Source organism: Gopherus flavomarginatus, chromosome 2 (genome assembly GCF_025201925.1).
Source record: "Gopherus flavomarginatus isolate rGopFla2 chromosome 2, rGopFla2.mat.asm, whole genome shotgun sequence".
NCBI lineage: Eukaryota > Metazoa > Chordata > Testudines > Testudinidae > Gopherus > Gopherus flavomarginatus.
In genome coordinates, this window is record NC_066618.1 from 31,664,998 (window position 1) to 31,692,157 (window position 27,160).

General features: G+C 42.5%; 1 protein-coding gene across 2 annotated transcripts in view; it reads right to left on the reverse strand.

Annotated features, from left to right (window-relative positions):
- Positions 1 to 26,382, reverse strand: part of ZEB1 (zinc finger E-box binding homeobox 1) — a 251,417-nt gene extending 225,035 nt beyond the window's left edge. Inside the window, exon 1 of one of the 2 annotated variants that reach the window (XM_050939020.1) lies at positions 26,259 to 26,382. In XM_050939020.1, coding sequence (XP_050794977.1) covers positions 26,259 to 26,316 — 58 coding nt within the window. In that variant the 5' untranslated portion in view covers positions 26,317 to 26,382. Of the gene's footprint in view, positions 1 to 24,341; positions 24,521 to 26,258 lie in introns of those variants that run through there. The other variant, XM_050939021.1, reaches the window with a different exon arrangement.
- Between the last annotated feature and the right edge of the window lie 778 nt (positions 26,383 to 27,160).

Sequence of the window (27,160 nt, forward strand, 5' to 3'; positions counted from 1 at the left end):
CAGGGGAACAATCTGGAGGGTTATGGGCAAACCCTGAAGAAAGGAGGCAGCATGCAGGAAACACCATATAAGCCTGGAAACCCAGCATCAGGCTGTTTCTCCCTCTGGATCCCTGGGTTTTGGAGGGGGTAGGGATGCAGATGTCTGATCCCTCCCTGGGTTGGGCTCTGGGGAAGGGGGGCGGGGGAGAGGGAACAGAGAAACAGGAACCGGATTGTCATAGAGGTTTCTTTAACTATACTCATAGGGGAAATGTGTGCATCTGCATTGTTACAGACAGTTGTTGACAAGTATTTTGAAATTAATTACCAAAATAATTGAATCTGGCATGGACTATATAGTGTTACTGCGACAATTAAAAATTCTGCATATTTTAAAAGACTGTGCATAGAATTTTTTTTTTTGGCACAAAATTCCCAGAGTACTTATTGTTCAATTTGTGGCCTCACCCCTTATTTACTGTACACTATTCAAACCCTGCTCTGAATACAGAAGTATGTTTCCTCATGGGATTTTCTATGGCACTCATCATTATAGTATCCAAGTGCTTCAGAAAGTGAATTTATCTCCACAACACCCCAGTGAGGTGATTGGGAGGTATTATGCACGTTTTACAAACGCCTAGGGCAAGATTTTTCAGAATGTTTAGTACTATAGAGTACTTCATATGTTCAAAGCACAGTTCCCATTAACTTCAGTTACAACTGTGAGTGCTCAGTACATCTGAAAATTCAGAACCCAGGGTCTCAACTAAGACACCCAGAAAATGAAGTCAAAAGCAATCACTTGTGAAGTTTGGTTTAAGTGACTTATAAAGCATCACATATCAATCCTGTGTCTGAGGCAGGGATACAATCCAATTCTCCAGGGAAGCATTCCAACTGCTTTAGTCATGAGGCCATCCTCTGTTCTTGCAGTCACCTGCCTCATTTATTACCACCTTCTAACCTCTGCAACAAATGAGGCAGCACTGGGAGTACAGAAAATAATCTTCTTGCTCTAAATTCTAGTCGCTTGGTACCATAGCAGCCCGAAGCAGCAATAATCCTATTCCACCTCTGCAGCCCTGGGCTGGAGTATGCCTAGTACAGTGGAATCTTTGGAGAATTTAGCTCCCAAATTCTAACAAGTATCTACTGGGCATATGCAAACTGATTTTTCACAGGATTATAATTTGGCCAAGTTGGGATTTTTTTCCCCACAGGAACAGCAAAAGGCTCACCCAAAGCATATCCCTGCCACAAAGGGAACACATACCAAATTTCAAGTCCCTGCCCCAAAGCATGTAGACACTAAAGATTCTTAAGGAAATAATTTTATAGGTATTGGATACCTCTTTCCAGCTGAAGCAGGGTTTAACACTTGTTAAAAAACAAAATGTGTACCATCAAATGTATGCCACATTAAGTAAACACTATTGAGTATACTTGTAACTGTATACAGAGTTACAAGTATATTCAATAGTCGAGGAATTTAAAGAATTAGTGTGGGGGGGGGTAATTTTCAGATCCCTCAAATGTACATGGCTTTGTTTAAATACTTGAAATGTTTACTAGTGGAATAGATGCAAAACAATCACAGCCAGTTTTAAGTAAAGAGTTATTAGCATTGTTAGTCTACACTATGGAGGCTGGAGAAAATATTAAACAAGCTTTTTGCTTCATCAGTTAAACAATTAAGGTTTTCTCAAGTGCCTTAGCACTTAACTGGCTCAGCTAGAAGCAATTTAGCTTCCACTACCACAGAACCTTGAACAAAATAGGATCGGACAGCCCTAGCGGTCAGCACTTTGAGGCACTGCTAAGCTCTCCAGGATCACTTAGCTCATAGTGCCACAGAGCAGGGCAACCAGGTAGCCAAAGGCACCACGATCCAAGCATAGCTCCTGAGTCTATCCACGTCAGTAAAGTTTTGTGGTAAAAGAAGCTAACTAGCAGAGTCAATTAATGGCGTAACATTTAAGTGCACAAAGCATTAAGACAGTTTTGCACAATTGTCAAGGAAATTTACCAATCTGGACAAGAGCCTACCTTATCATGAACATCAAAATGAAGAAACCCCTAGATTTTCCACTCGCGTAACCACAGACAAGGAGAAATACACACAGGCCACACCAACCATCATCACTAACTACTCAACTGCCACGGCCCCAACTCATACATACCCAGATTGTCCACTCACCCCCATTCATCCTCCACTTACACTCAGTCCTCTTCCCTTGCCCCAGTGTCTCAGACTAGACTGAACTTCACCGAGGCCCTAGACAAGACAGAGGTGATGTCAGTGGTTGCGGGAAGCAACCAGACAATAGGTACATCAGGGACTTTCTGCCTTCCATGTAAAAATCATTAGTATTCACATTATGGTGATGGGCAGTAGCATATAACTCTTAGATAAGACAAGAACAATTGCCCCTTTAATTGAGAATGTGTGTCTGTCATTTGATGGTCAGATTCACAATCTAGAGATCTGGTTGGAGATCAGCAGGCAGATCAGCCTTTTGTTCTCTTCGGTGTATGATCTAGAGGCTACCATTCCCTTTAGAAGCAGGCTGATTGTCATCCATGCCATTGTCACTTTAAGATTGTATTACTGCAATGCTCGCTGCATGGTTCTACAACTTAGACCTCACACACATTCGCTGGGTAATGTTATATCCCTTAAGCATATAAACTGCAGTAATTCATGACTTAGTGGCCCTCCAACTATGCTATTTTAGGACACTGTCACCTAGACACATGTACATGATTCAGTGGGAAAAAATTTTTATGAAAATATTGTATGTAGTACACAAACGTGTACCTGAAACATGTCGCACATATTATCCTGTATTTTTAGTAATTCAATCTACATACAGTAACTCCTCGTTAAAGTTGTAGTTATGTTCCTGAAAAATACGACTTTAAGTGAAACGATGTTAAGCGAATCCAATTTCCCCATAAGAATTAATGTAAATGGGGGAGTTTAGGCTCCAGGGAAATTTTTTTTCACCAGACAAAAAACTATATATTATATAGATATACCCACATTATATGTTTTAAACAAACAATTTAATACAGTTCCAGGCTATGATGATTGTGAAGCTTGGTTGAGGTGGTAAAGTTAGAGGGTGGAAGACTGAGGGATATTTCCCAGGGAATGCCTTGCTGCTAAAATGATGAATGAGCACTCGGTTGAGCCCTCAAAAGGTTAACACATTGCTGTTAATGTAGCCTCTCATCAACGCAGCACAAACAGGAGGGAGGGGAGACAGCATAGCAGACAGACAGACACACACCTTGTGTGTGAGAGAGAGATGCACACAGCCCCTTTAAGTAAGCTGACCCACCTCTTAAGTGCGTTGTCTTTTTAAGTGGCTCAAGAAGTTGAGACAGCAGCTGCTGCCCCAAGCTCGCTCTGTCTCTCTCCGTCTATGTCCCCTCCCTGCTCTATTTGGAGAAGGGGTAAGTGGGGTGCAGGCGTAGGGGGACACCTTGACATTAGCCTCTTCTTTCCGCTCCTGCACAGCGAGCAGGAGTCTCTGGGAGCAGCTCCAAGGCAGAGGACAGGAGCAGCATATGGCGGGGGGTTGGGGCAGCCGAACTGCTGACTGATAGCCTGCTGGGTGGCTGCAGCACAGGGAACTTAGAGGAGCGGGGAGCTGATAGGAAGGCTGCCAGTCCACTCTGGTTACAAGCCCCACCAGCTAGCTGCAATGGGCTGCTCTTCCTGCAAGCAGTGGACAAAAGCAGGCGGCTGCGAAATGTCATTAGAAGGGAGCATTGCACAAACTTTAAATGAGCATGTTCCCTAATCGATTAGCAACGTAACAACGAAACAACTTTAACCAGGAGGACTTTAAGTGAGGAGTTACTCTCATTAGAAGCAAATACAGTATCTTGTATTGTAGTAGTCAACATAAACTAATTGACAATGCATTGCAATGACAGTTGTTGCTGCATAGTCCCCATAGAAAGTATTCCAGGGAGGTTGGTCCTTCCAGGCCTGTTAGGCAAAGAGCCAGCATCAGTCCACTCTGTGTTGAGGATACCTAACACACAAGGGGATTTTCTATGCAGGTATGGTGCTCCAAACACTGCAGACTCAGGAAACTCTTGAGGTAATTTTCTGTGCTGCACAATTCGAGATGGCAAACAAACGGGCACAATATTCTGCTTCTGATCTTATAAAAATGATTGACAACTCTGAAAGTGAGTTGTCATATGGATGACAATGTATTAGATAATACTGACTTTGTGCCAGATCACATCTAGAGTTGTTCTGAAAAGGAAGACCACATTTCCATTAATTGTTCATCTTCAGATAATTCGGAGCTTATGTTCAGACCTGATGTAACACTGGGAAAGATGTAGTTGGAGATCTACCTCAACAAAATTTAAGTTAGATCTTCAGCAAACTGAATACTGGTGAAGAAGTTATGCTGGAACAATCCAATGAAATAAGCCACATATACCCAGTGAGATGCATCCACAAAACAACAAAGAAAATAGTCATCAATGTTCAGGTTTGCTGGGCCATTCACTCTGGTTTCCTATATGCCAAAGAAGGGCAAGTCAGTAATAATGCTATTGAAGATGCATCATGACAAGGTTATAGGAGGAGACAAAAAGAAACCCTACATAATTCTCCACTACAATGACATTAAAAGTGGTCGCAGTAATACGGACCATCTTGTAAGAATGTATTCCTTCAGGTACAAGGTAAATAGGTGTCCAATGGTTCTTTTCTTCAACATACTTGATGTTGCTGGCTTTGCAACCTTCATCCTTTGGATCTGCAACAATCCTGCATGGCACCACACTCGACCAAGACAAAGAAGGCACTTGTTCCCTGTCAATCTAGCAGAATGACTTGTAGACACACACATAAAGGGAAGAATCTTTGATACTCATCTTGCCACGCTCATCAAAGCAGCACTCTTGTCCCTTGCCTAGCATCAAAAACCAGCCACCATGGAAGCACCTAGCAAATTCAGCAGCTGATGCTGCCATGTTCGCCCAAAGTCAGCTGATCAGAAGAGAGACAAGCAATATGGAAAAAGGGACAAAGTCCTGTGGCACCTGAATACGCACGCACAAGAGCTTATGCTCCAATACATGTTAGTCTATAAGGTGCCACAGGACAATTTGTCCCTTTTTACAGATCCAGACTAACAAGGCTACTCCTCTGATAAGCAACATGGAGAACGCAGTGATTCTGTATGTGCTGACCACTCCACATCAATGCTGGCATGTGAAAATTGCATACAGTTTCACATAGGAAGATTCCTTCTAGTCCTTTCAGTTTGCTAGTAAAATAAAGGACTTTTTGCATAAAACATTAAAGAATTGTTCTTAGTTTCTGAATGCATCTGGGGGTCAAAAAAGTCCTTCGCAACACAATTAATGTAATTCCCCGCCCCCGCCAATACTAGATTAAGGCTAAATTGAAGCAGTTGCTGAGTACAACAGTAAGCAGCATTCTTAATATATGCAGATGAAGCCAGTGCTCCTTGCCTACAGGTTTCCAAATGAAGTTTAACCATTTTTTGGGTTGCAGAAAACATACCTACCAGAGACTGCTTCTCTCACCATGACCTACTAACACAGAAGAGATGAGCTGAAGCACCCTTGGTATGAATGAGAAGAGGCTGTTCAGGTGTTCTGCAAACGCGCTATGGCTTGCATTCCTTTAATTCAGAAGAGCACATGCTTGTGAACTTAGGTTAGTAGTTTCGATGTAAGGTCTGAAAAGTCAGAGAATGGCAGGTTGCAATGGGGGAAAATTGCAAGAGCTTTTATGGAGCCAAGGCCCTGCCTCAGAGACAGGCTGGGTTTTTTAACCAGCCTCCTCTGGGAGATGTCACTAAAGCCTAGCAGTATTAATCCTTTCCCAGAATTACCTTCTTAGACAAGAAAAGCAGCTATTCGTACAGATGGGCAGAAGATAAGCTTGGGGCTAAGAAAAGAACTCAGGGAGGTAAAAGTATAAGAGTTCCTGAAGGAAGCTGCTAGCCAGGAATGAACCTAGCTCTTCCCCCCCCCCACACCCTTTCCCACTTCAACACCAAAGAGGACTGCAGTAAAATAAATAAAAACAAATCAATGACTGTAGGTGCAGAGAAAGAATAGTTACATTTTTAATCCCCATAATAGTTACATTTTGAGTGAAGCACACCTCTTAAGTGTACCTAGAAGCTTTCAGAAGAGTATTTAAAAATGTTATTCTCTGCTGTGCTAATGTAGACAAGAAACAAAAGTTGTCGCTTTGTTTTCTAAAGTAATTAAATACCCAGATAAAAATTTACACATACTTCAATATTGTATGGGGTTTGCGTGAAGACAACTATCAAGTTTAACAAGGACAGCAGATAAGGTTTAGATCTCAATTAACAAAAAACTAGTTTTTCTTCCAGAATTGGTTAAGACAATACTAAATTAGCTCTTTATATTTAAATGTGTTTTCCTCCTCCCAAAATTAAAGCAAGATTTTTAGCCTCAGTGAAAGAAATTTCCTATTTCAGGAGTCCCTTGGAAAGGCATCTTTTCTGAAGAGTTAAGTTTTTAAAAAGGGCTAGTGACTAACATATTCCACCTCTTAGGTGCTCTTGATGTTTGATTTCTGTTTTCACTATCAAAGTGTCAAATTAGGAAATGCTCAGTCTAAAGATGTTTTATATAAAAAAAACTGTTTGGAGTCACGTCCCAAAGGCATTCAGTGTAGCTCTACACAAGTTGAAAACCCACAAGTTGGAGAGAAATTTCCCACAAGTCATGTGTGTGAGGAGGCAGTCTTTCACACAAGACACTGAATAGCTCTTTTCTTCTGAAACAAAGTATACAAGGTACAGCGAACAAACTGTAAAGGTAACTAGGTCCTTTGTCATATAGTTCCTCCACCCACTCGTACTTTACAACACAATGGCTCGTTTACAGATTCAGACCACTCAAGCTCAATACAGGAACCAATATACTTTATTGCAAAGTCAATCTACTACAGGAGTAAAATCTTCAAATACTATTATAGAGCCATGTAATAATTTAGTAGGAGAGGAATCTATTTTTCCCCAAACAACAAAACCTTACCTGCTTTGAAAATTTATTAGTCACTACTTTGAGTAAAACTAACAACCTGCAAAAGGAAACGTAATGAAGATTACACAGTAAAAATGTATATTAAGTTGGGAGTCTTTATAATAAGATACTTAACTGTTTACCTATCACTTTAGTATACCACAAATACTCATCTCCCCCCTTTCAAGGCCAAGAAGAAAGCAGTGTTTAGTATAGACTTCTGCATCTGTTGCCCAAGGTTAAATATACACATTTGTTTACTTCAGATGACTAGCCAATTGATGCTACTATTACATAACAGTGGTGAGTAGAGCAAATAGCAATCATGCATATCAACCAGCAACCTATCTAGTCAGCCAGATTAGCATGTGTACATCACAGGAGACCAGCTAGGTTGTTGAGAGAAAAAAAAAAAAAAAAAAGTCTAGAAGAAATGACTGATAGCCTCCCTACACTCTGCTTGCACTTTCACCTTGGGAAGAATAGTTACCCCATCCCCCACAAGCCACTATAACAGAATAAAGATAAATGTGGGGATTATGCCAAATTGACCCCATGCTTTGTTCTCTCCCTCCAGGCACATTCAGTGAAAAGGTCTAAACACACATCTGATTTGACAAGCATTCAGGTTCACAAAGAACATGGTGAAAGTGAAATCATACTTGGGGCATTCATGGGTTCCTATGTCAAAGGTCATTTAGCAGTATTTCAGCTGCTGCTTACTCAGATTTTAAAAAGGGACTAACTTAACTCTACAGTAATGGAGACACCGACATGGGAGCTTGAGCTGGCCAAGAATATTTGATGGAATGTTTGGTAAGTTTAATTCAGAGAATGTCATTTAGATGAAGCAGCAAAACCAGATTTCTTTTTTTAGCAAGTGGCACAATTTTGTTTAAGTACAAATAAAAATCCCCCAAAAGACTCCTGTTAAAAGTGAAATCAAAAACTGAATTAAAAAAAAATCACATCATCCCAATTTTTATTAATACTGCTCAGCTATTGAGCAACTAATATTGTGAACTGGTGGAAAGCAGGCCCTGAATAAATAATTCAATTACCCCTTTGCCCCTTAATATACAGAAAGCATTTTCTGTATAAATGAAAGTTTAGTCAGTTGGATCAAGTATAAAATTCAGATGTAATGATCCTGGCTTATCAGACAGATCTTTGTTACTCTGATAGAAATGCAGAGCTGTATCACACTGATTTCTAACTAGAGTCAATTAAAAAGAAACCTCAAATGTCAATTTTTACAAAAAACTGTTGAACACATTTTGAAGAAGCCAGTTAGCATGGAGCAATTTGAAACACTAGAAGGCTGGAAGGCTACAAAGTTAAAGAGGAGGAGAGATGGAAACCGATAATTGGTGAGGAAAACACAGTCATGCAGGAAAAGTAATTTATTCTTTTTAATGCCTTTGTGAAGCGCACACACTCCCAGCTACCAAAGACACAAGTGTGAGTTTAGCTGTCACTTCAGCAAATTGTAAGATTGTTCCCTGAAACCACAATCAATTGAGCAATAAGCTTCCAATTCTGATTAAAAGTGACTTCATTAGACTATTTTTAATAAAATGTATTTACATCTGGCTTCCAAAACCCATGCTTGACAAAGGATTTGTTTAAATCTGTAGTTTCTATAGTGTGTGGCTACAATAGGCTAGATTCTGTACTGAAGGAAAGGCAGGTTTACACAACCTGTATGCTGGACTGCTATGAACGCTGAAGCGGCCTCACCATGACTTAAAGCAGCCCTGTGCTACTTTAACTCATGACAGCCGTACTCAAGCTGTTCTGCAATCCAGAATCTCCATCTGACCACATGCTATGAGAATGCCCTCTCCTGTCCCCAGCACACTCCTATTCTTGTGCCCATGGGGTGCTGCTGGACAGCGCAGTCACTTGCATCCACCCTACAGTGAGGGAATTACTCTTCACACACCACAACTCCATATGTTACTGGAGCAGAGGCAAAATTGACCCAGTTGTTTCAATTTTCTGAGGGCATTCTGCACAAAAAAAACCACACCAAAAAACAAAAAAACAAACAAACAATCTGTGCACAAGCAGCAAAGAATCCTGTGGCACCTTATAGACTAACAGACATTTTGGAGCATGAGCTTTCGTGGGTGAATACCCACTTCGTCAGATGCACGTAGTGGAAATTTCCAGGCCCTGGAAATTTCCACTACGTGCATCTGACGAAGTGGGTATTCACCCACGAAAGCTCATGCTCCAAAATGTCTGTTAGTCTATAAGGTGCCACAGGATTCTTTGCTGCTTTTACAGATCCAGATTAACACGGCTACCCCTCTGATACTTGAATCTGTGCACAATATTTTAAAATTCTGCAAATTTGTCAAATAATTGTGGAGGCTTCAGCATGGCACAGGGAAGCACAGGCCACTGGCTGCACAGTGGTGGGAGATCATTCTGCAGCTCCCCGCCCTAGGACACGGACTAAGCAGTGAGGATGCACCCTACCCTGATAAGGTGCAAGGAAGGGACCTGCTCCAGAAACAACCCAGGGCCCTGTCCCTCTGTGCCAGGTTCACCAGATGTGGGCAGACAGGCTCAGCCCAGCAGGATCCAAGTGTGGAGGGGATTCAGGTGTGGGTTGAGAGGGTTCTGTGTAGAGTAATCTGGGTGCAAGCAGCTCAGTGGGGGTGGGGGAGATCTGGGTGCAGGGCGTATCTGGATGCACAGGGGCTTATTGGGGGCGGTTCTGGGTGCAAGGGTAATGGAACTCTGCAGGGGGATACAGGTAAAGGTGGTTGGAGCTCAGTGGGGGTGGGGAGTCTGGGTGTGGCAGGGATAGAGCTCAGCAGGGAGTGTGGGGGGGTATCCAGATGAAGCTCGTTGGGGCTTAATGGAGTGGGAATCCAGGTAGGGGTGACTGGTCCAGGTGCAGTGGGGCTTGGCCAGGGAGGATTCTGGGTGCAGGGGGGAGACTTCGTGGAAGGGTCTGGGTATGAAGGGGTCTGGATGCATAGGGGTTAGGCAATGGGGGAGCAGCTCTCCCTGCAGCTGAGGAGCAATGGGCGCAGGAAATGTGTGCATGGAGGGGGGTTGCAGAGCTTCCTGAAGCCTTGGGGAAAAAAAGGGGGGTGGGTCTGACCCAGCCCCATCCTCCCCAGCCCAGCCGGGACTAGCAGCTGAGCCTGGCGCAGGGTAGAAGCCACCAGCTGGGTCTTCCCCTGCCCCACAGTGATTTGCATCTCTGCCAGCTACCCTGGGCACCCAAAACATACTGCTGGAGAGGGTTGCATGAGCACTCTTAAGGCTTCCCTTTGCTTCCCCATCAAAAAGTCATTTTTGTGCAGGGAAGCAAAGAAATCTCTGGTAGACATGAATTCTGCACATGCGTAGTGGAGCAGAATTCCCCCAGGAGTAAGACTGAAAGGTGATCCTATGCAAACCAGAGGTCCAAGGATAGAGTTTCACTGTAACTGCACTTTGTAATCTCAGCAAAACCAAGTTTTTAACATGGTTTGGACTAGCCAGTGTGGACAGAAGCTAGTGTTAAACAAAATTTTAAAACAGTGCTCTCAAACTCAATTTGACAGTTTCAATGAGAGGGGAAAATACAGTAGTCTTGTTTGAAAGGCATCATTGCCAGTTGGTTGAGTTGGGAGATTAGACAATTGAGAAAGAACTCATCACATTGATGCTGCTGCAGATACTGTGATGTATAAAGTGACTGATTTTTTTTTATGTAGTGAGAAGAAAAGAGGAGCAGTGCCTGAAAACAACACTATTAACTTCCTTAATAGGAGGATTATTCATTGCACAAATCCCACTAACAATTTTTTGCAGTAGATTTAATATCTGCAGTAATTGTGCCTCAGACACCACCTACCTTGGTGGTTATTCTACCATTATCTATCTTTTTTGTTTAAAGAAAGAGTTCTTTCTAACCTAATTAGTTTTTAAAACTTCAGGCAATAATCCCTCTATTTGTATGCTACTTTCTGTTTTTTCTATAGTCTTCCTGAAGTGTGGAGATCACTGCACAACATTCTAGCAAAAGTCACACACCAAGTTGACATTAAGCAGCATTACCACCTCCCTAGTTTTACATATGATTGTCATAATTGCACATCCACTAACAGTTGTAGAATATTTTCCCGGTCATATTCAAATCCCCCTATTTGCTGAAGGTCATGGTTGTTTTTGGACACCTTCTTCCCCCGTTCTCCCATGTATGTGCATTTGAGTCTCAGTCTACTGAGACATTCACTTCTGAGAGAGCCAATTCAGTTTGAAAAGCAGGGAGACTTTAGTAAACATAGGTTTGCCACATTCATAAATGTTAACCCTGGCATTCACAGAAATCTACTGTGGCGCCAACACAAGAATTCATTTGCCTTGCTTACATTTTACAGAGTGTCACTGGCAACCTCCCTTCCCATGATGGCTACATAAACCATTCTCTTTGCATTTGAGACTATATAAACTACATCAATTGCTTATGTGGAAAGAAGTATTTTTAAATGTTCCAATAATTGATATAGTCTCCATGAGAGGCTTTGGTTCCATTCTCCTCCTACTCACCCTTCCCCCTAGTAGAAGCCACTGCTCTACAGAAAGCATCTAAGCTAGTTCTTCCTCATCTCTAGCTTCTTTTATAGACAGCCAGGCTTTTCAATGCCATAAAGAGCCTGGATGTCTGTAGAAACAAATCTAAGGAAAGAGGTGGAGGCAGTATCGAGTCACCTGGCAGCTCTCTGTGGACCACAGATAGATCAACAGTAGGTTTCATATTCTAAAGTCACTCTTAAAAATAGAGAAAAATAGAAATATGAGGGAGGGGAAGATTATTGACAATAGGGCCTAGGATTGAAGGAAAATCTGATGTAGAGGTACTTAAGACTCACTTAATGACCCTTCCAGATTTCATTGTGTGTCTCATGTACATGAAAACGATGCATCCAGATTGACAGTAATTACAGTTAACCAAGAGAAAAGCAGCCAGGGAGTAAGGAGATCGTAAGCTATACCTGTCAAAGAGGTAAATAAGAACATGAATACCACTAGAGAAAGAGTTACAAATACTTAACTATACAGTAACAAGAACTTAGTGCTTAAATGACAATGAACTAGAGTTCATGTGGTTAAACACTATCCTTTCCAATGTGGAAATTTGAAAAAGCTTTGATATGTCTGAGAGTTTAAGGACTAAAAACAAAATATTAAGATAGACTAGACTTTCATTCAGGTGAAACGAAACACTGGAAACAATTTTGCAAACCTCAAGAGTCCAACTCCTTCCGTAACAGAACACCAAACTGTTTCATGTTAACTTGCTAGTTCAACTGAGAGTTTGTATTTGTTTCAAAAGACACTGCCTTCACTTCATGAGTGGAGGCAAGGTCCAGGAAGGCTCCTTCATTTACAGCAGAACACAGGAGCAGATAATCTGCTGGCTGGATGCTGCAAGCCTGCTACAAAGCAAATAACCCCTCTCCCCTCCACCCCAAGCTCTAGTGGAGAAGAGAGGTTAGGAGGTAACAACATGTGCAGCAGAAAATACTCAAGTCTTTGAAACCCTGACCTGCTGTGATAGGGTACCAGGTTGAGTTGTTTAGGCCTTGAGACACTGACTCCTGGGTATTTCTGTACAACCCTTTATGCTTTTGTTCCACCCAACCAGTAAAGTTATCTTCTCTCCATGCCCTGCATCCCTGTCTCAATCCACCATGCTTTTGGCCTCCAGTCCTTCAAGTAGATCTGATACCCCTTCCAAAAGGCCTATAAAAGCCTAACATCTCTGCCTGTAGGATTAGACAAACCACCCTTATATATTCAAAAAACACTAAATTAAAGTGGAATAAGATGCTTGTTTTATTTAACCATACTATCATGTTACTTTTCATCACATTACTCCTGCTATCCCTTGTTTATTCCCTGTCCTTTCAGAATGAATAAGCTGGTCTACATTGCCCACAGGCATGGCAGCGCTAACATCCCCCGCATGGATGACCTGTGCAATGTCGTGTTGACCGCCCACACCTTCCGCCTGCTGACATGTCCCGATGCCACAGTAAGGAACATTGTGGCGAACACCCTGCATGATGCGACAGAGAAGCGGATCAGCAGAGCCTCCTTCGACCAAGACATTGCCACCTTCCTGGCGGCTCCCTGGAAGGGACGTGCGCGACATCGCCTGCAGAAGCGCATCGGCTGCCACTAGTATTGGTGCAAGGAGCACCAGGAACTGGGAGTTCAAGTGCTGCAGATCAGGTCCAATGACAACACCATCCTCACCCCGAGCACCAGAGGCTTGCTGGAGAGGACCTAGAAGGCCACCATCCACTTGCTGTACGTGGAAATCCTGAAGCATAAACCAGACCAGGGTAAAGCCTTTGATTTGACCAGCAAGTGGGACACCAGCAACCACTTCCTCGCCGGGGGTGGCTTCACCCGTTTCGCCGACCAGCGGTTCATCCACAGTGTCCAGCTCAACTGCATCCCGCTCAACGGAGCCGTCCGCCATGAAGACCAATACAAGCATTGCAGAAAGTGCAGCTATTCAAACGAGACCCTTCCCCACGTCCTGTGCAGCTGCAAACTCCACTCCAGAGCCTGGCAGCTGTGCCACAAAGCCATCCAGAACCACCTGGTGAAAGCCACCGCACCACGGCTGGGAGATCTCCGTGAACAGCACCATCCCCGGTACCAACAGCCAACTACGACCTTATGTTATCACCGATAAGGCCCAGAAAAAGATCATCCTTATCGACATTACGGTCTCCTTCGATAACAGGACCCTGGCATTTTGCAAAGCGCGAGCTCGTAAGCTTGAAAAAGTACGCCCCCCTGGCCGATACCCTGAGAGCGAAGGGCTATAAGGTGCAGATGGATGCCCTGATCGTCAGAGCCCTGGCATCTGGAACCCCCTTCAACAAAGGTGTGCTGCGCTGACCTGCGGGATCAGTTGATATTACGCATGGCTCATGCGGCACCTCAAGGTCTCAGATACCGTCCGATGGTCCAGGGACATCTACATCGAACACATCACCAGCCATCGACAGTACCAGGAGGTGTGAGCCAGAGTGACATCATTCTTTGACTACGAGAAAGGGACCAAGAGACTCTCTCCATTCATATGGACTGGAGCCTTAAACTCCCTGAACATTAAACCTCATCAAATGAGGGTCAATCCATCCTCAATCATATCCACTCATTATACTCCATACCCCAACATAGTCACTTTATGAACTTCATACCCTCATATCTCAACGTCTGTGCTTTGACCCATCAACCTTTTACCCCTCAATTGGGAATATTGCAGATTATGTATTCCTTATGCCACCTGATCTTAAACCAAACTTTTTACCCTCAATAATCTGTACATTATTCCCTGATGACCAGAAACTTTTATGCTTCAACTCTGAACTGTTCACTTTTTAAAAAAAAAAACATCTTAATAAAATTTTTAAATCTTTGGAGCAAAGACCCATTCTTTAGATTAGTCTGTAAAGCACCTAGCACGCATGGCACAATGGAGAAGTCATGGATGCTAGCAGTTAATTAAAAAAAATGGATTATGGCAAGCTGGTGGATTTTATTAAATATTTTGAAAGTCTAAATTAAGTCTCTGAAGAGATGCTCTTAAAAACAGTTGGGAACCAAGTTGAAATAAATCTGTCAGACTTTGTTCCTCTTACCCAGTTCTTAATAAAAAATGGCTATTTCTCACCGTGGAAAGAGGTTGATGGTGCAGTGTATCAAGACTGCTTTATATTTTAGAGAGAAAAACGTGGGTGAGATCTTTTATTTGAACAATTTCTTCTGTTGAAAAAGACAAGCTTTCAAAGTACACAAAGCTCTTTTACAGATTAAAATGAGTGAAATGGTAAAGTTTATCGATACAAAATTTTAAGTTACTTAATGTTAAGAAGGAAGCCAGGACACAAGGAGTGAAGCAGATGCAAGCTGCTGTGTTAAAACCTGATTTTAAAGTCAGGTGTGTCAAAAGCTTTGAAAACAACTTCTTGTATGCCTAAAAGCAGTAGAGCCATTTGTTGAAGCTGTTGGCATTTCCTGCCAAGAGTTAGTGTGGCAAGAGAGACAAGGGGGAAGAAAGAATTCATCAATACTTGCTGGTTCTTGTGCCTGCTGGACCATCCAATACCTTCCTATGAGAAGCTTATCTAGTTGTTTCCTGCAACCATACCTAGCATTGTGGAGGCTGGTGGGAGACACAGAAGTTCTTTAAGCCTATTCAGCCTAGACGATTAAAAATCTAAGTGGAATGCCTGATACCAGTGAAGATTTTCCCGCAGTTTATGTACATATCAAGAGAACAGAAGTCGTAACACAAGCAATGTCTGTAGGATGCCAAAGATGGAGTCTCAGGAAGTTTCTGTAGAAAAATCCTTAAAAAAAGTTTGAGAAATTCAAAGTTCTAAATTGGATAGGTTAGAGATTAAGGCTGAAGTGTAAGGGACAATGTCCAGTTAGAGAAAATAAAAAAAAAAAAAACACTTGTAAAAAAGATTGCAATATGAATTTTACAATTTCCTGAACTTTCTGGAGGTGATTTTAAAAAACAAACATTCTGAAAACAATCACAAGTTTTAAAATTTAGAGGGAACTCTCCTCACCACCCCCCTCATAAAGGCCTGCTTGCAAGAAAAATGCAAACCATTTATTTCATTTGTTCCCGTATAGAATGATGAGGAGATAGAGAAAGGCACTAGGTATAGGATGGAAAGTTTCCTCTTTCCCTAAATAAGGCTCCAAAACAAACAAACAAAAACCATGTCAAATAAGTTACTAAAGAACATTATTCCACAGGGAGAATTTTATAAGGGCCTTGATTTTATAAGGTCCAAGGAATCAGAACAGATTCTGTATATGGAAGTTGTTAGTCTTGGTTTGTTTAGTACCATTACTGTTACCAACTTAGCAAGTGCAGTTTATCCATGTTATAACACGCAGTGTTTAAGCCAATCTCTTATTAGATGAAGTAAGAGGTATAGGATGTTAGCAAAAGTCTTTCTGTATACATTGTATTATAAAGTTTAAATAAATTACAAACTACAAATTTACAGATGAAATTCAGAGTATAAACACACACTGGAACCAAAAGTTTGAGCTTCTAATTCACTAATGGTATCTGAATTAGCTGTAACCTCGCAAAAGACATAAGTATACCTGTGGATGACTCATTGAAGTAATCTGCACAATATGAGAGTTTAACTTTGTCATGGGAACTGTGTTTTCTAGTCCCTTTTCACTACTCAAAAGTTCTGAAATTCCCCTGCATGACAATCTCATAGAAGATCACACCTCAACTCTGCTATAACCTAGAACACTTCCTCAAAAGCGGAAAGAAATTGATGCTGATCCTATCAGTTTTTCTTCTGATGGGAGAGAAAGCTAATAGGTAGACATTAAGAGAGATTCACTATTCTCTTCTCCTATCCACACCCTTTTGCTGCAGTAATCAATTGCATCTGGAGATTTGCTTCTGCTACTCGCAACACTTCCTCACAGCAACCACAGAGTGAACATCAGTTCCATGCTGTTGCCACTCCTGATGCTGCTGCTAGATAGTATCAGGAGCAACAAGGCACAGGCAAAATTCTGTTTTGGAAGAGCAGAGCAGGAGGCTGGATCAAAGAAAATGTTTGCCAGGCTTTGGATGAAGTCAAATCCAGAATTAGTTTGACTGATGGTCACTGTGATATGTAGCCTTGGAGAATGAACAAACAAAATGATGGTACAGAAATCTCAGAAGATAGCCCTGAAAGGGGATTGGGGTGGGAGGGCGGTCAGAGACTGAAGTTTAGAGAGAGGCTATGCACAGACAAAAAGAGTGTGTGTGTGTGTGTGTGTGTGTGTGTGTGTGTGTGTGTAGCAGCATCTCCCACTCTCCCAAACATTTTCAGATGGAGAATTCCACGATGTTGGTTTTAGATAGAATATTTTCTTTGACCCACTAGTCTAGTTTGCTACCTTCAGCTTAGCAAAAATAACTCCCCACAAGCGATTTTCTCTCTTTTCTGGGTCTCTTCTCTAATCCATCCTTTCAGATGGAGTGCGTTTCCCCCACACACCCCTTTTTTAAGCGACTACCATATTTGTTTGTGGATATTTTGGAATCTTAGTTTTCTTACTCCCTCCAAAGTTGCCCTATGTTGGCAACCCTCTGTACAAAATGGGGTGGGCATAGCTGACACCATTGTCCATCCACACTACTCTGTCAGATGCAGTTTAGTGAAAGAGTTTCCTAGAATGATGGGAAACATTCACAAACCAGGCCCTGAATGTACTAATTGTGGAGCACTGGACCAGGCAGAAGAGGTACTGATGCATTCTTTCATTTGACCATTGGTGAAACTACTATCTCACTGCCTTGTTTGTCAGAAACCTCCCCTCAAGATTTTCTTTTTACCCTTCACCACAACAGCTCCTGTAAATATGTCCTCCACAAGAGCAGCAGAGTGATAGATCAGGATTACATCAGCTTCACTATACAGCTATTGCCAGCCCGCATGTCAAGTGTTAGAAGCAGGAGCAGAAACAGAGACATTTTAAGAACAGAAAGGCATGTTGGAAAACCCAGGATACTTGAACCAGTTTTACAAGACCCTGAAAAAAAGACAAGAGGTCAAATGAAACATGACTGGAGAGAAGCATGAAATACTGGGTTGGGAGATAAGGATGAACTGACCCAGAAGAATGAAGATGGAGACCGGTAAGAAGTTTAAAAATATCAACACCTGCCTCTAATCTAAAAAGCCTTTTTCTGACTCTTTTGTATCACTGTGTCCTTTATTCTTGTCCCCACATTTTGAAAAATGCATGTTGTAGCCAGGTGCTGGGAAGAGTCTTTCCCCATCAAGAAAATGAAATTAAACCCTTACTGCCCCACCAGTATTAAACATAAAAAATTAAGTTTCACTACTTCTTTGTTTTCCTGCTTCACCCTTCAAAGACCCAGGAGAGCACGTTCTTGTATAAACAAAAGTCCTTAAGAGAAAATGGACTCAGAGGGTAATAGTGCTGGTAATGAAATATTTAGACAAGGATTCAGGGACACAAACACACAATTACCATAACAGGGGACTCTGTAAGCTATCTTTGTTTTTAAATACATGGGAGGTGCTAGATACTATGATGGTGGTGGTGGTCCAGGTAAATACCTAGGTAAGTTGTGGATACTCATGTGAATGTAAGTAGCTTGTTCACCAAATAGGAAGTTTCATTCTTCTGGGCTATCAAATAGGACTTATTCTAGCCAACACAGCAAAAATTAGAAAGGCCCCAAAAGATCAGTAATCAATACACTCACAGAAGACATTTCCATAAAAGAGGCAATTTTAAAAAGACTAGGGTTATTTAGTTTGAAGTGGAGAGAGAGACTGATAATACAGAAGTACAACAATATAGAACAATGAGTGGTTTCAACCTATATCATGGACTTCCATTACTCTTGCTTATAATTTAAGAAACAAGGAGACACTTGAAATTAAAAAGCTAAAAAAAAAACTGATTAAAGACTGATGAGAAACTCCTGTGCATCTTATAATTAACCTATGGGACTGACTAAGTCAGGATATTGGAGGCAACAGCCAAGTGAGATTTAAAAAAAAAAAAAAAGTTAAAAATTGTCCAATTGTACAGAACATGTAGGGAGAAAAGTTAAGGGTTAGCAATCCTAGTGTTTCAAAGCATAAGCTGATCAACTGATGTCAAAAAAATAGTTTTATACTATAGTCTCTATTGCACAACCAGCCAAGGACACTATGTTGTAAGAGATGGGTGTACACTTTCCACTAAACGATCACCAGGATAGATCACCACAGAGGCAAGGTACCAGACTTCAGTGACAGTTAGAATGCTCATTTCCCCACCCCCTACAAAAGATTAAATACTTTATTTCCTTAACACCTCCCAATGTTTTCCTACAACCAGTTATCCCCTCTCCCCCAATCAACCTACACTGCTTTCCAGTAAGTGAAAGCAAAGCCATTCCCCATTATCAGAGATTAGTTTATGATGCCCTCAACTCCACCCACAAGTCTATGGACTCCTCAGTTAGGATGCCAGCCCTCCACCCAAACACATGATCCAGGGTTGGTGGTGACTGTAGCAGCAGCCACCAGCTCATCAGGCGACCCTACCCGAGAGTGGCCTTCTCTGTCCCAAAAGCAGCAATCCCCTCTCTTCCCTCCCCACCAAGCAGTGATGATACTGGAGATGTCCAGGCAGTTTAGGAAGACACCACTTCACAGATTTATGCGGTCTCTGTTCACACTTGGATGGCTATGCATGCACCCATGAGGGCTAGAGATTTTAAAAATAAACATTCAGCAGATGTTTATTGTGTCTACTTTGAACACGTGGATTTTCCAACCCTATTCATATCTAAAAATGAAAAAACCTACCATGCTGCTATTTTTTCTGGCTGATGCTTTCTGAAGCTAGCAATCCCAGCCATCCAATAGTGCTCTCTCTCAGCCACAGTCCTATCCTGATCAAGGGCAGGTCAAGCAGTCTCCTCCCCTAGTGGAACACATATTAACCACCTAAGTAAAGACTTACGCTAGCTACTCGAACACCTGAGAAGATTTAGACTGTTAAGACTGGTTAGCATTCTTTACAGTTCAATTCCCTTGTTCATTTTATCTGATTTGCAAAACAGGGTGTAGGCAGGGACGCCATAGATTTATTGCTTGTTATGCTGCGCAAAATCAAGGTATAGAACTTGTGCTCCTTGTTCCTTCCACATGACTTTAAATGTAGGAAGAGTCATCCATGAGGAAAAAAAACTGTCCTAATTTTTTCTTTAATCATTTTTAGTTGGTTTTGGTTTAGTACCTGCACCCCAATATGTGTGAATGGTACTTAAAGTCAGTACATCTCTACCTCGATATAATGCTGTTCTTGGGAGCCAAAAAAATCTTATCGCGTTATAGGTGAAACCGTGTTATATCGAACTTGATTTGATCTGCGGGAGTGCGGGACTGCTTTACTGCGTTATATCCGAATTTGTGTTATATCGGGTGGCATTATAATGGGGTAGAGGTGTATATACAAATATTAAGTCAGTCAAAGTTGTTTCCTAAGCATTTAATAGGCATTTGCCAAATTTTTATTCCAGATCCATCCCTTTTCATTAAAGCTCTCCCTTCACCAGAGTGGATGTATGCTCTTGATGGCAAAACAGACTGGGATTCAAGTTATCTGGGTTCAATTCCTGTCACATTTCTACATGTGTGACCTTGGGCAAATCACTTACGGCCATATTTTTTCTAGAAGCTCACTTCCCATTTAGGTACCAATATGAAGTGGCTAAATTTTCAAGACCGGTCAGCACAACAGGTGCAAAGTTCTTAAAGTCTAGTTACATGTGGCAAAATAGCAACTGCTGGGTGCAGAGCACCTTTTCAAATCTGTTCCTTATTTACGTGCCTACAAAGGAACTTTTAAAAATTTGTTCCTATTTGTGAGTACTGAACACTTGAAAAATGAAGCTTTAGGCACTCTACTCAAGATCACAAAGGAATCTGTAGCAAAGCCAAGAACTGAACCCAATTCTCCAGAGTCACATCTTTTTGGGGCAGGCACTGTGTCTTTTGTGTTTGTGTAGAGCCTACCACAACCAGGACCTCTAGGCACTACAAAGATAAAAACTGTTAACATGAATAGCACTTGTTGCACTTTATGGTCACAGGAAGGTGTGCCTCATACTAAGTGATATGCATAATCAGCTCTCATTTGTCTCCATCTTTTCAAAAAATATAGCAACCAATTAAAAGCAACTAGTTTTTATTAACATAGTGGCTGCGGTTAAAAGTTTGAGCATCTGAGTGTTTGCTTTTTTAAACCAGCAGGCTGGATAGTCTCAGCCTTAGCAGTTTTTCCTCTTGTAAGTATTGTGAATAGTTACTCAAGCAGATATTGTGCTCAGGGATTAAAAAGAAAAAGCCACCAAACTGCAGTCACTGTAATGCTAGTCACATGCATGTAAGTGAATTTAAAAAAAATATATAAAAAAATAAAGAGAAAGAAAGAGCATAACAACTCTGAGAATAAAAATGTAAATAATGGTTTTATAATCATCACTATCTTTCTATAGTCATTTCCACATGTGGGCAAAGGCACAATAACTGAAATATGTAAAAATGATGAGAAAAATAATATCAAGTATACAAATCTTAACAGAGGATAATTTTAAGAATAAATGAACCAACACTTTGCCACCTCCCTCAGGAAGAGCTCTGTGTAGCTTGAAACTTTGTCTCTCTCATCAACAGAAATCAGCTCAACAAAAGATATTACCTCACCTGACTTGTCTCTCTAGACTCCCTCCTAAAACAGAATATAAATTCTGCCAATAGCCTGAACTTTATTAAGTTATCTTCTTTGTACATACAATTATTAAGGAGACAGGCTCATCCAGATACCAGGCTGATAACCACTGAAGAAATAAAACTCAAGTTCAGGAGTCAACAGAAGCTGGGACACTCATACAGAGCTTGATGCAGAGCCCAGTGAGATCTATGGAAAGATTCCCATCACACTCTCATGGGGAGGAATATTTGATATGATAAAAGGTAACTCAAAACAAAAGATTTACATTCAATTAATTGAACATCCACCTCCCCCAAACAACATCTAAAACTCCTGATACAAGAAAGCTGATACCAGGCTGAGGAAGTTAATTTAAGCTTCCGTAATTTAGAGTCAGATTTAACTTCTATTCCTCTGTATAGAAGTTCTGTCTACTTGCAGTTTTTTCATTGATCATATCACTAATGCACTTACAGAAACTCTGTAAAAATTGAAATGAAAATATTTCTACTATTAGAAATAAATAAGTTGATTAACTTCAAATAACAGGCTTCATAGCCACTTTTATAGTAGACACAAACAATCCAGAAGAAAGTTAAAAAGGAGAAAACTGGATTAGATTTTAAAATGCAGTATTTGTCTCCCTAATATCAAAAATTGCATTTAGTTTACATGAGATATAGAATTTCTTTGGATTCAAACAGTTAACTCGGTTGGCTGAGCAGACCTGTTCACTGTGCCTAGAATTTTAACTTGGGCTACATTCCTCAATTCCCAAATTGCAAGTTTAAATTAATGCTGGAGTGAAAACATGATACCTAGTGGGAACAGGGGGATGGGCGGGGGGAAGAGAATGGATACTACATTCTTCTTCATGCCTAAGTATCACTAACACCTGACATCCTGCCAGTTGTTAACACCTTGAAGGTAACAGACATGTCATACTTTTGGCTTATTTGGAAGCAGTGTTATTTTTAAATCTATATTTTAACATACAGAAGATATATAAAATATCATAAAATGGTAAATGAAGAAAAACTAGTTGTAAAATGGTAAGAGTCACTAATAAAAAAAAAAAAAAAACACTTTCCTGAAAATGTTTGTCTATTACTGTTAGAAGTAATATTATTTATTACTATAAGTGAAAGGTTAGAGAAAAATCCACCATATTTTTAATTTTGTAAATATGACCACACTGTATGGCTAGTAAGTTTCACATATTCCTCAGACTTATTTTTTAAAAGGGGGGAAATATTTTACCACCACAAAAAGCTGGTAGAGGTACTCAATCTAAGATGTAGTGCTCACAAGGTGTCTGTAGTTATGTCTAAATTCATTTTTTGAAATTTACTATTTTGAGTTGACTGTCTATTTAGCCTTCCTGCTTGAGTTTATTTAAACACTGTGATAGAAATAAGTAATAGTTGTGGCTTTCTGACTTTTAAATTAACAAGAAATTCACCACCATTACTAATCATTACCATAACCATATCTGTACTGTCTTTAAATAAGAATTAAGCAATATGCATGCTAAATATGCTAATAAAGTATTTAATTGAAGGTGTGTGACCTAAAGCCACAGGGACAAAACAATATCCTTAGGCCCTGAGCCTGTACACTGAACCATACCGTTGGACCCCTGTGCCTACACAAGACCCACTGACTTTTCAAGGGCTCTCTACACAGCTGTAAGGGTAATGTCCATGCAGATCAGACTGAAGAATCAGGGCCTCCTTCCTGCTTCCCACCTGGCACAAATATGCTTTAATAAATAAACAAAACAAACAAACCATACAAATCACTCAAGAATCTTTGTGTTGCTACTGTTTATAGTCTGGTAATTTAATTCTAATACAGAAACACTATCCAGACATTTATTCTTTGGATCTTTTCATGTGTGTTATGCTTCCCTTTAATCAATGGTTTATTGAGGAATGAACTGAAAGTACCAGATATTGGTTCTACTAGAAAGATTTCATTGGCAACAATCAGATCTTTTGCAAGCATCCAGTATTGGCTGATTCAAAAGGCAGCACAGGAACTAGCTCCGGAGACAGAAAGGTGTATAGCTGTCTTTCCATCCAGAGTTAATGTATCAGAATGGCAGCCATAAGTTTGGACTCCCAACAGGGGAAGAAAGGAGAAAAGCATAGGTGTTAAAAAAAAATAAATAATTGACAGCATCAAAAAAAGTCATGCTAAATCAATTAAAGCTTGTATGTGCCTCCATTACATGAGAACAGCGTTGAAGTTTAGAGTACTGTACACAGTTTGGTGTTCTAGCCATACACTGTTGACATCCAATAAAATGTCCTGCAGGGGGAAAGAGACGTAGAGGGAGAAAGGAATAGAGTAAAAATTAAATTTACTGCATATGCCTAGTAACAGTGGCTAGAGGATCTACTGTTCTTTAATCTTAGATTAACAAAAAGATCTCTATCTGTAGTACATTTAGAAGCTTGCTACAGAAATAATTTCAAATTACTTATTTGTGCTAAAGGTTTAACATTTTTCTATCAATTTTCTTCAGTAAACATTTGCAAGTCAGATATAAGCCCACTGCCGAGAAATGTCTATTATCCAGCATCTATTATCTAACCTAGCTTCATGCTTCAATATATAATAGCTTGAGTTATATTTAATTTGTAAAGTAAAAAAATTAAATTCTATACATATTAGTTTAAGAATCAAAGGCCTCTGATAACAAAAAAGGAGCAATGAGGAGGACCAAAAGTGACGAAGATGAAAGACACCTGAATGGCCTTATACACCTTTTGTTTTCTGAAAGCGATGCACGCTGCAGAGAAAACATTTTGTGCTAAACAGCCTCAAATCTGTTTTTCTAATATTAAGCACAAAGGAAAAAACACTGACAGCAACCGTGGTAAATAAATCCCTCCCTGGAGAATGAAAGCAGCAGACAGGAGGGGGCTGACATGCATGCAGGAGAAAACTAAACACCATCTTTTTTTCTACCTGCACAAGTTGCCATTTGCTGCAGCGATTGAGAACCTCTTTTTCCCGTTGATTCAAAAAGCTAGGTTTTCGGAAAAAAAATCTCTCTCTCTCGCAAGTCATCTGTTGATATGCTTTAAGAGGATGATATTCATATCATGGGATCTTTAAGATAAAATCCATTTTCTTTCCTGCTCAGGTAAACATGTTTACTGCTCCTGCACAGACACTGGGTGGTTCAGACTCACATGTCACACACACACACACACATGTCGTCAGCAATAAGAAAAGCCCCTTTCTCTGATCATCAACATTTTAAATAAGGTGGAAGAGAAAAGCACTTTCTAAACTTACCTTTAATAAAGCCACATCATCAACTAAATACAAGTACTGACATAAAACAGGAAAATTAAAAACTGCAATTTTAAATACACCAATACTTGGTATAATATCATCTCGATACGGTAAAAATAAGAGAGCCACGAGTTCAGAACAATCAGATCAACTTGTTAGTCCCTTAAAAGGCCAATGTTTACATTTATACGGCTAAACAATTCGAAGCAGTTATCAGAAACATCAATCCCGACTCAAATATATTAAAAAAAAATTAAAAAAAATTGTTCACACGGTAAGAATCACAGCTGAAAGCCTTGCTATCCGTGACCCCGCACAGGAAATGCCACATAAAACCTAAAATTGCCAAGGACCGTTACAAACCCCCCCGTTTAACATCCTATTAAAAAGAGTTACTACACTAACAGAGCTGTTTCCTTATTTTCTGAACATAAACACGGAGAAGGAGTTATGAGCGTTTATTCCCCCCTCTATTTATCCTCAAAATGCGTTTTGAAGTAACACACGTACCAAAAAACAGCCCCTTAAGTCTGAAATGTAAATGTAATTCCTTATATAGACTGCAGCAGTTCAGACACACAGCAGAGGGGCCCCTGGCCAAACCGTTACCACCCATTATTATACAAACAGGTACCTCCAAAGCCAAAGGAAGGGAAGAAACTTCACCGAATCGCATTCCCTCCCCCGCCACACAGACAGAAACCCTCCCTTCCCCGCCACTCCTATGAAACCTAGTTGTCCCGACAATCCTGCAGAGATCGAGACTTTTTTAGGAAGGAGAAACAGCCCAGGCAACGGCCACACACAGAAATAAACTTGCGCTGCACTACAGGCGGCTCCGAAAGTAGCAAACGGGCTATTTTGGAGGGTGGGGGAGGCTCCCCTTTCACTGCGGTCCCCAGGGCGTGTGGGGGGGGTGTTTTCTCCACAAATCGATACACACTGCAGCAAGCAACAGTGCCTCCCCCCTGGCCCCGAGCGCCAGCAGCCCCTTCCGACCCCCGCTACACTCCGCGGGAGGGTCCCGTCACCCCAGGTAACGCCTCACCCCAGCCCCCGCCCCGGGAGCGAGCGGGGAAAGTACCGCGGGGGACAGGGACAGCCGCCCCGCTCCGGCCCGGGGCGCGCACGCTGCCAGCCCGGGGCGGAGGCGCCTGCCCCCGCTCTCTCTCACACCCAGGTAACAAGTTTGGGAGTTGGGCTGCCAGGACCGGCAGAGCCTCCCCGCGGTCCCCCGAGGGGCTCGGACCCCGCGAGGGGGGACCCGCCGCCCCGGGGAGCGGCAGGAGAAGGTGCTGCCGCTGCCGGGCGTGTGGGGGAGGCAGCGTGTAACGGTCCCGGACAGGCGGCTGAGCGAGGAGGCACCACTAGGCGGAGGAGGGAGGCAGGGAGCGAGCGCGGAGGGAGGGAGGGAGCGAGGGAGGCACCAGGTAGCGGATATAACGGTGCAGAGGGAGCCGGGCACCCAGCGAGGAAATTACTTTCTACTTCTCCCGTCCCCCCTGCACTCCAGGCGGCCCGGCCCGGCCCGGCTCCGGAGCCGGCCCAGCGCCGAGCGGGCCGCTGCCCTGCGGGCTGACTGACCGTTATTGCGCCTCGGGTTCGCCTGCTTCCTGCGCTTACACCTGGGGCCATCCGCCATGATCCTCTCGCTTGTGTCTAAATGCTCCAGTCACCTCCTCCCCCTCCCTCCCCTCCCACCCCTCCCCCCCGGACCTGGTTTACGACACTGGGTGGTTTTACTTTTACATCACCTTCCTACACCTAGTTCTCGGCCGGAACCTTGTTGCCAGGGGAGACGGGTGCTTTACGGCAGCACGTTTGAACGGGGAAGAGGGAAAAGTTCCTGCCGCAGGTGCCGGGGTAGGGCAGAGCGCAGTGCGGGCTGTGGAGCCGGGGACTGGGAGCGAGAGAGGGACAGGGGAGCCCCATGAGCAAGGGGTGTGAGGGAAGAGAGATCCCTAACGGGGGCGGAGCATCGAGTCGGTACGGGGTGTGTGGGAGGGGGATCCCCGTGGGTAAGGGGTGTGAGGGAGGGGGATCCCTACCGGGGGCGGGGCGAGGGGGTCCGCGTGGGTAAGGAGTGTGTAGGAGGGGGATCCCTACCGGGGGCGGGGTGGGTACGGCGTGTGTAGGAGGGGGATCCTCACGGGCGTGCGGGGAGGGGGATCCCTACCGGGGGCAGGTCTGGGGATCCCCATGGGTACGGTGTGTCTGAGAGAAAGGGATTTCTGTGGGTACGGGGTATGTGGGAGGGGGATCCCTACCGGGGGCGGGGCGGGGGATCCCGTGGGCGGGAGGCGAGAGGGAAGCCCTTGGGCCTGGGGTGTGCAGGAGGGGGATCCCCACCGAGGAAGGCGGGGATTCCTGTGAGCATGGGTGTGCGGGAGGGGGATCTCTCCCGGGGCCCCGTGCGGAGCGGGGGCGGGGGTTTTCCGTTTGTGACGGGTATGCTAGTGGGCAGGGATACTAACCTATATAGCAAA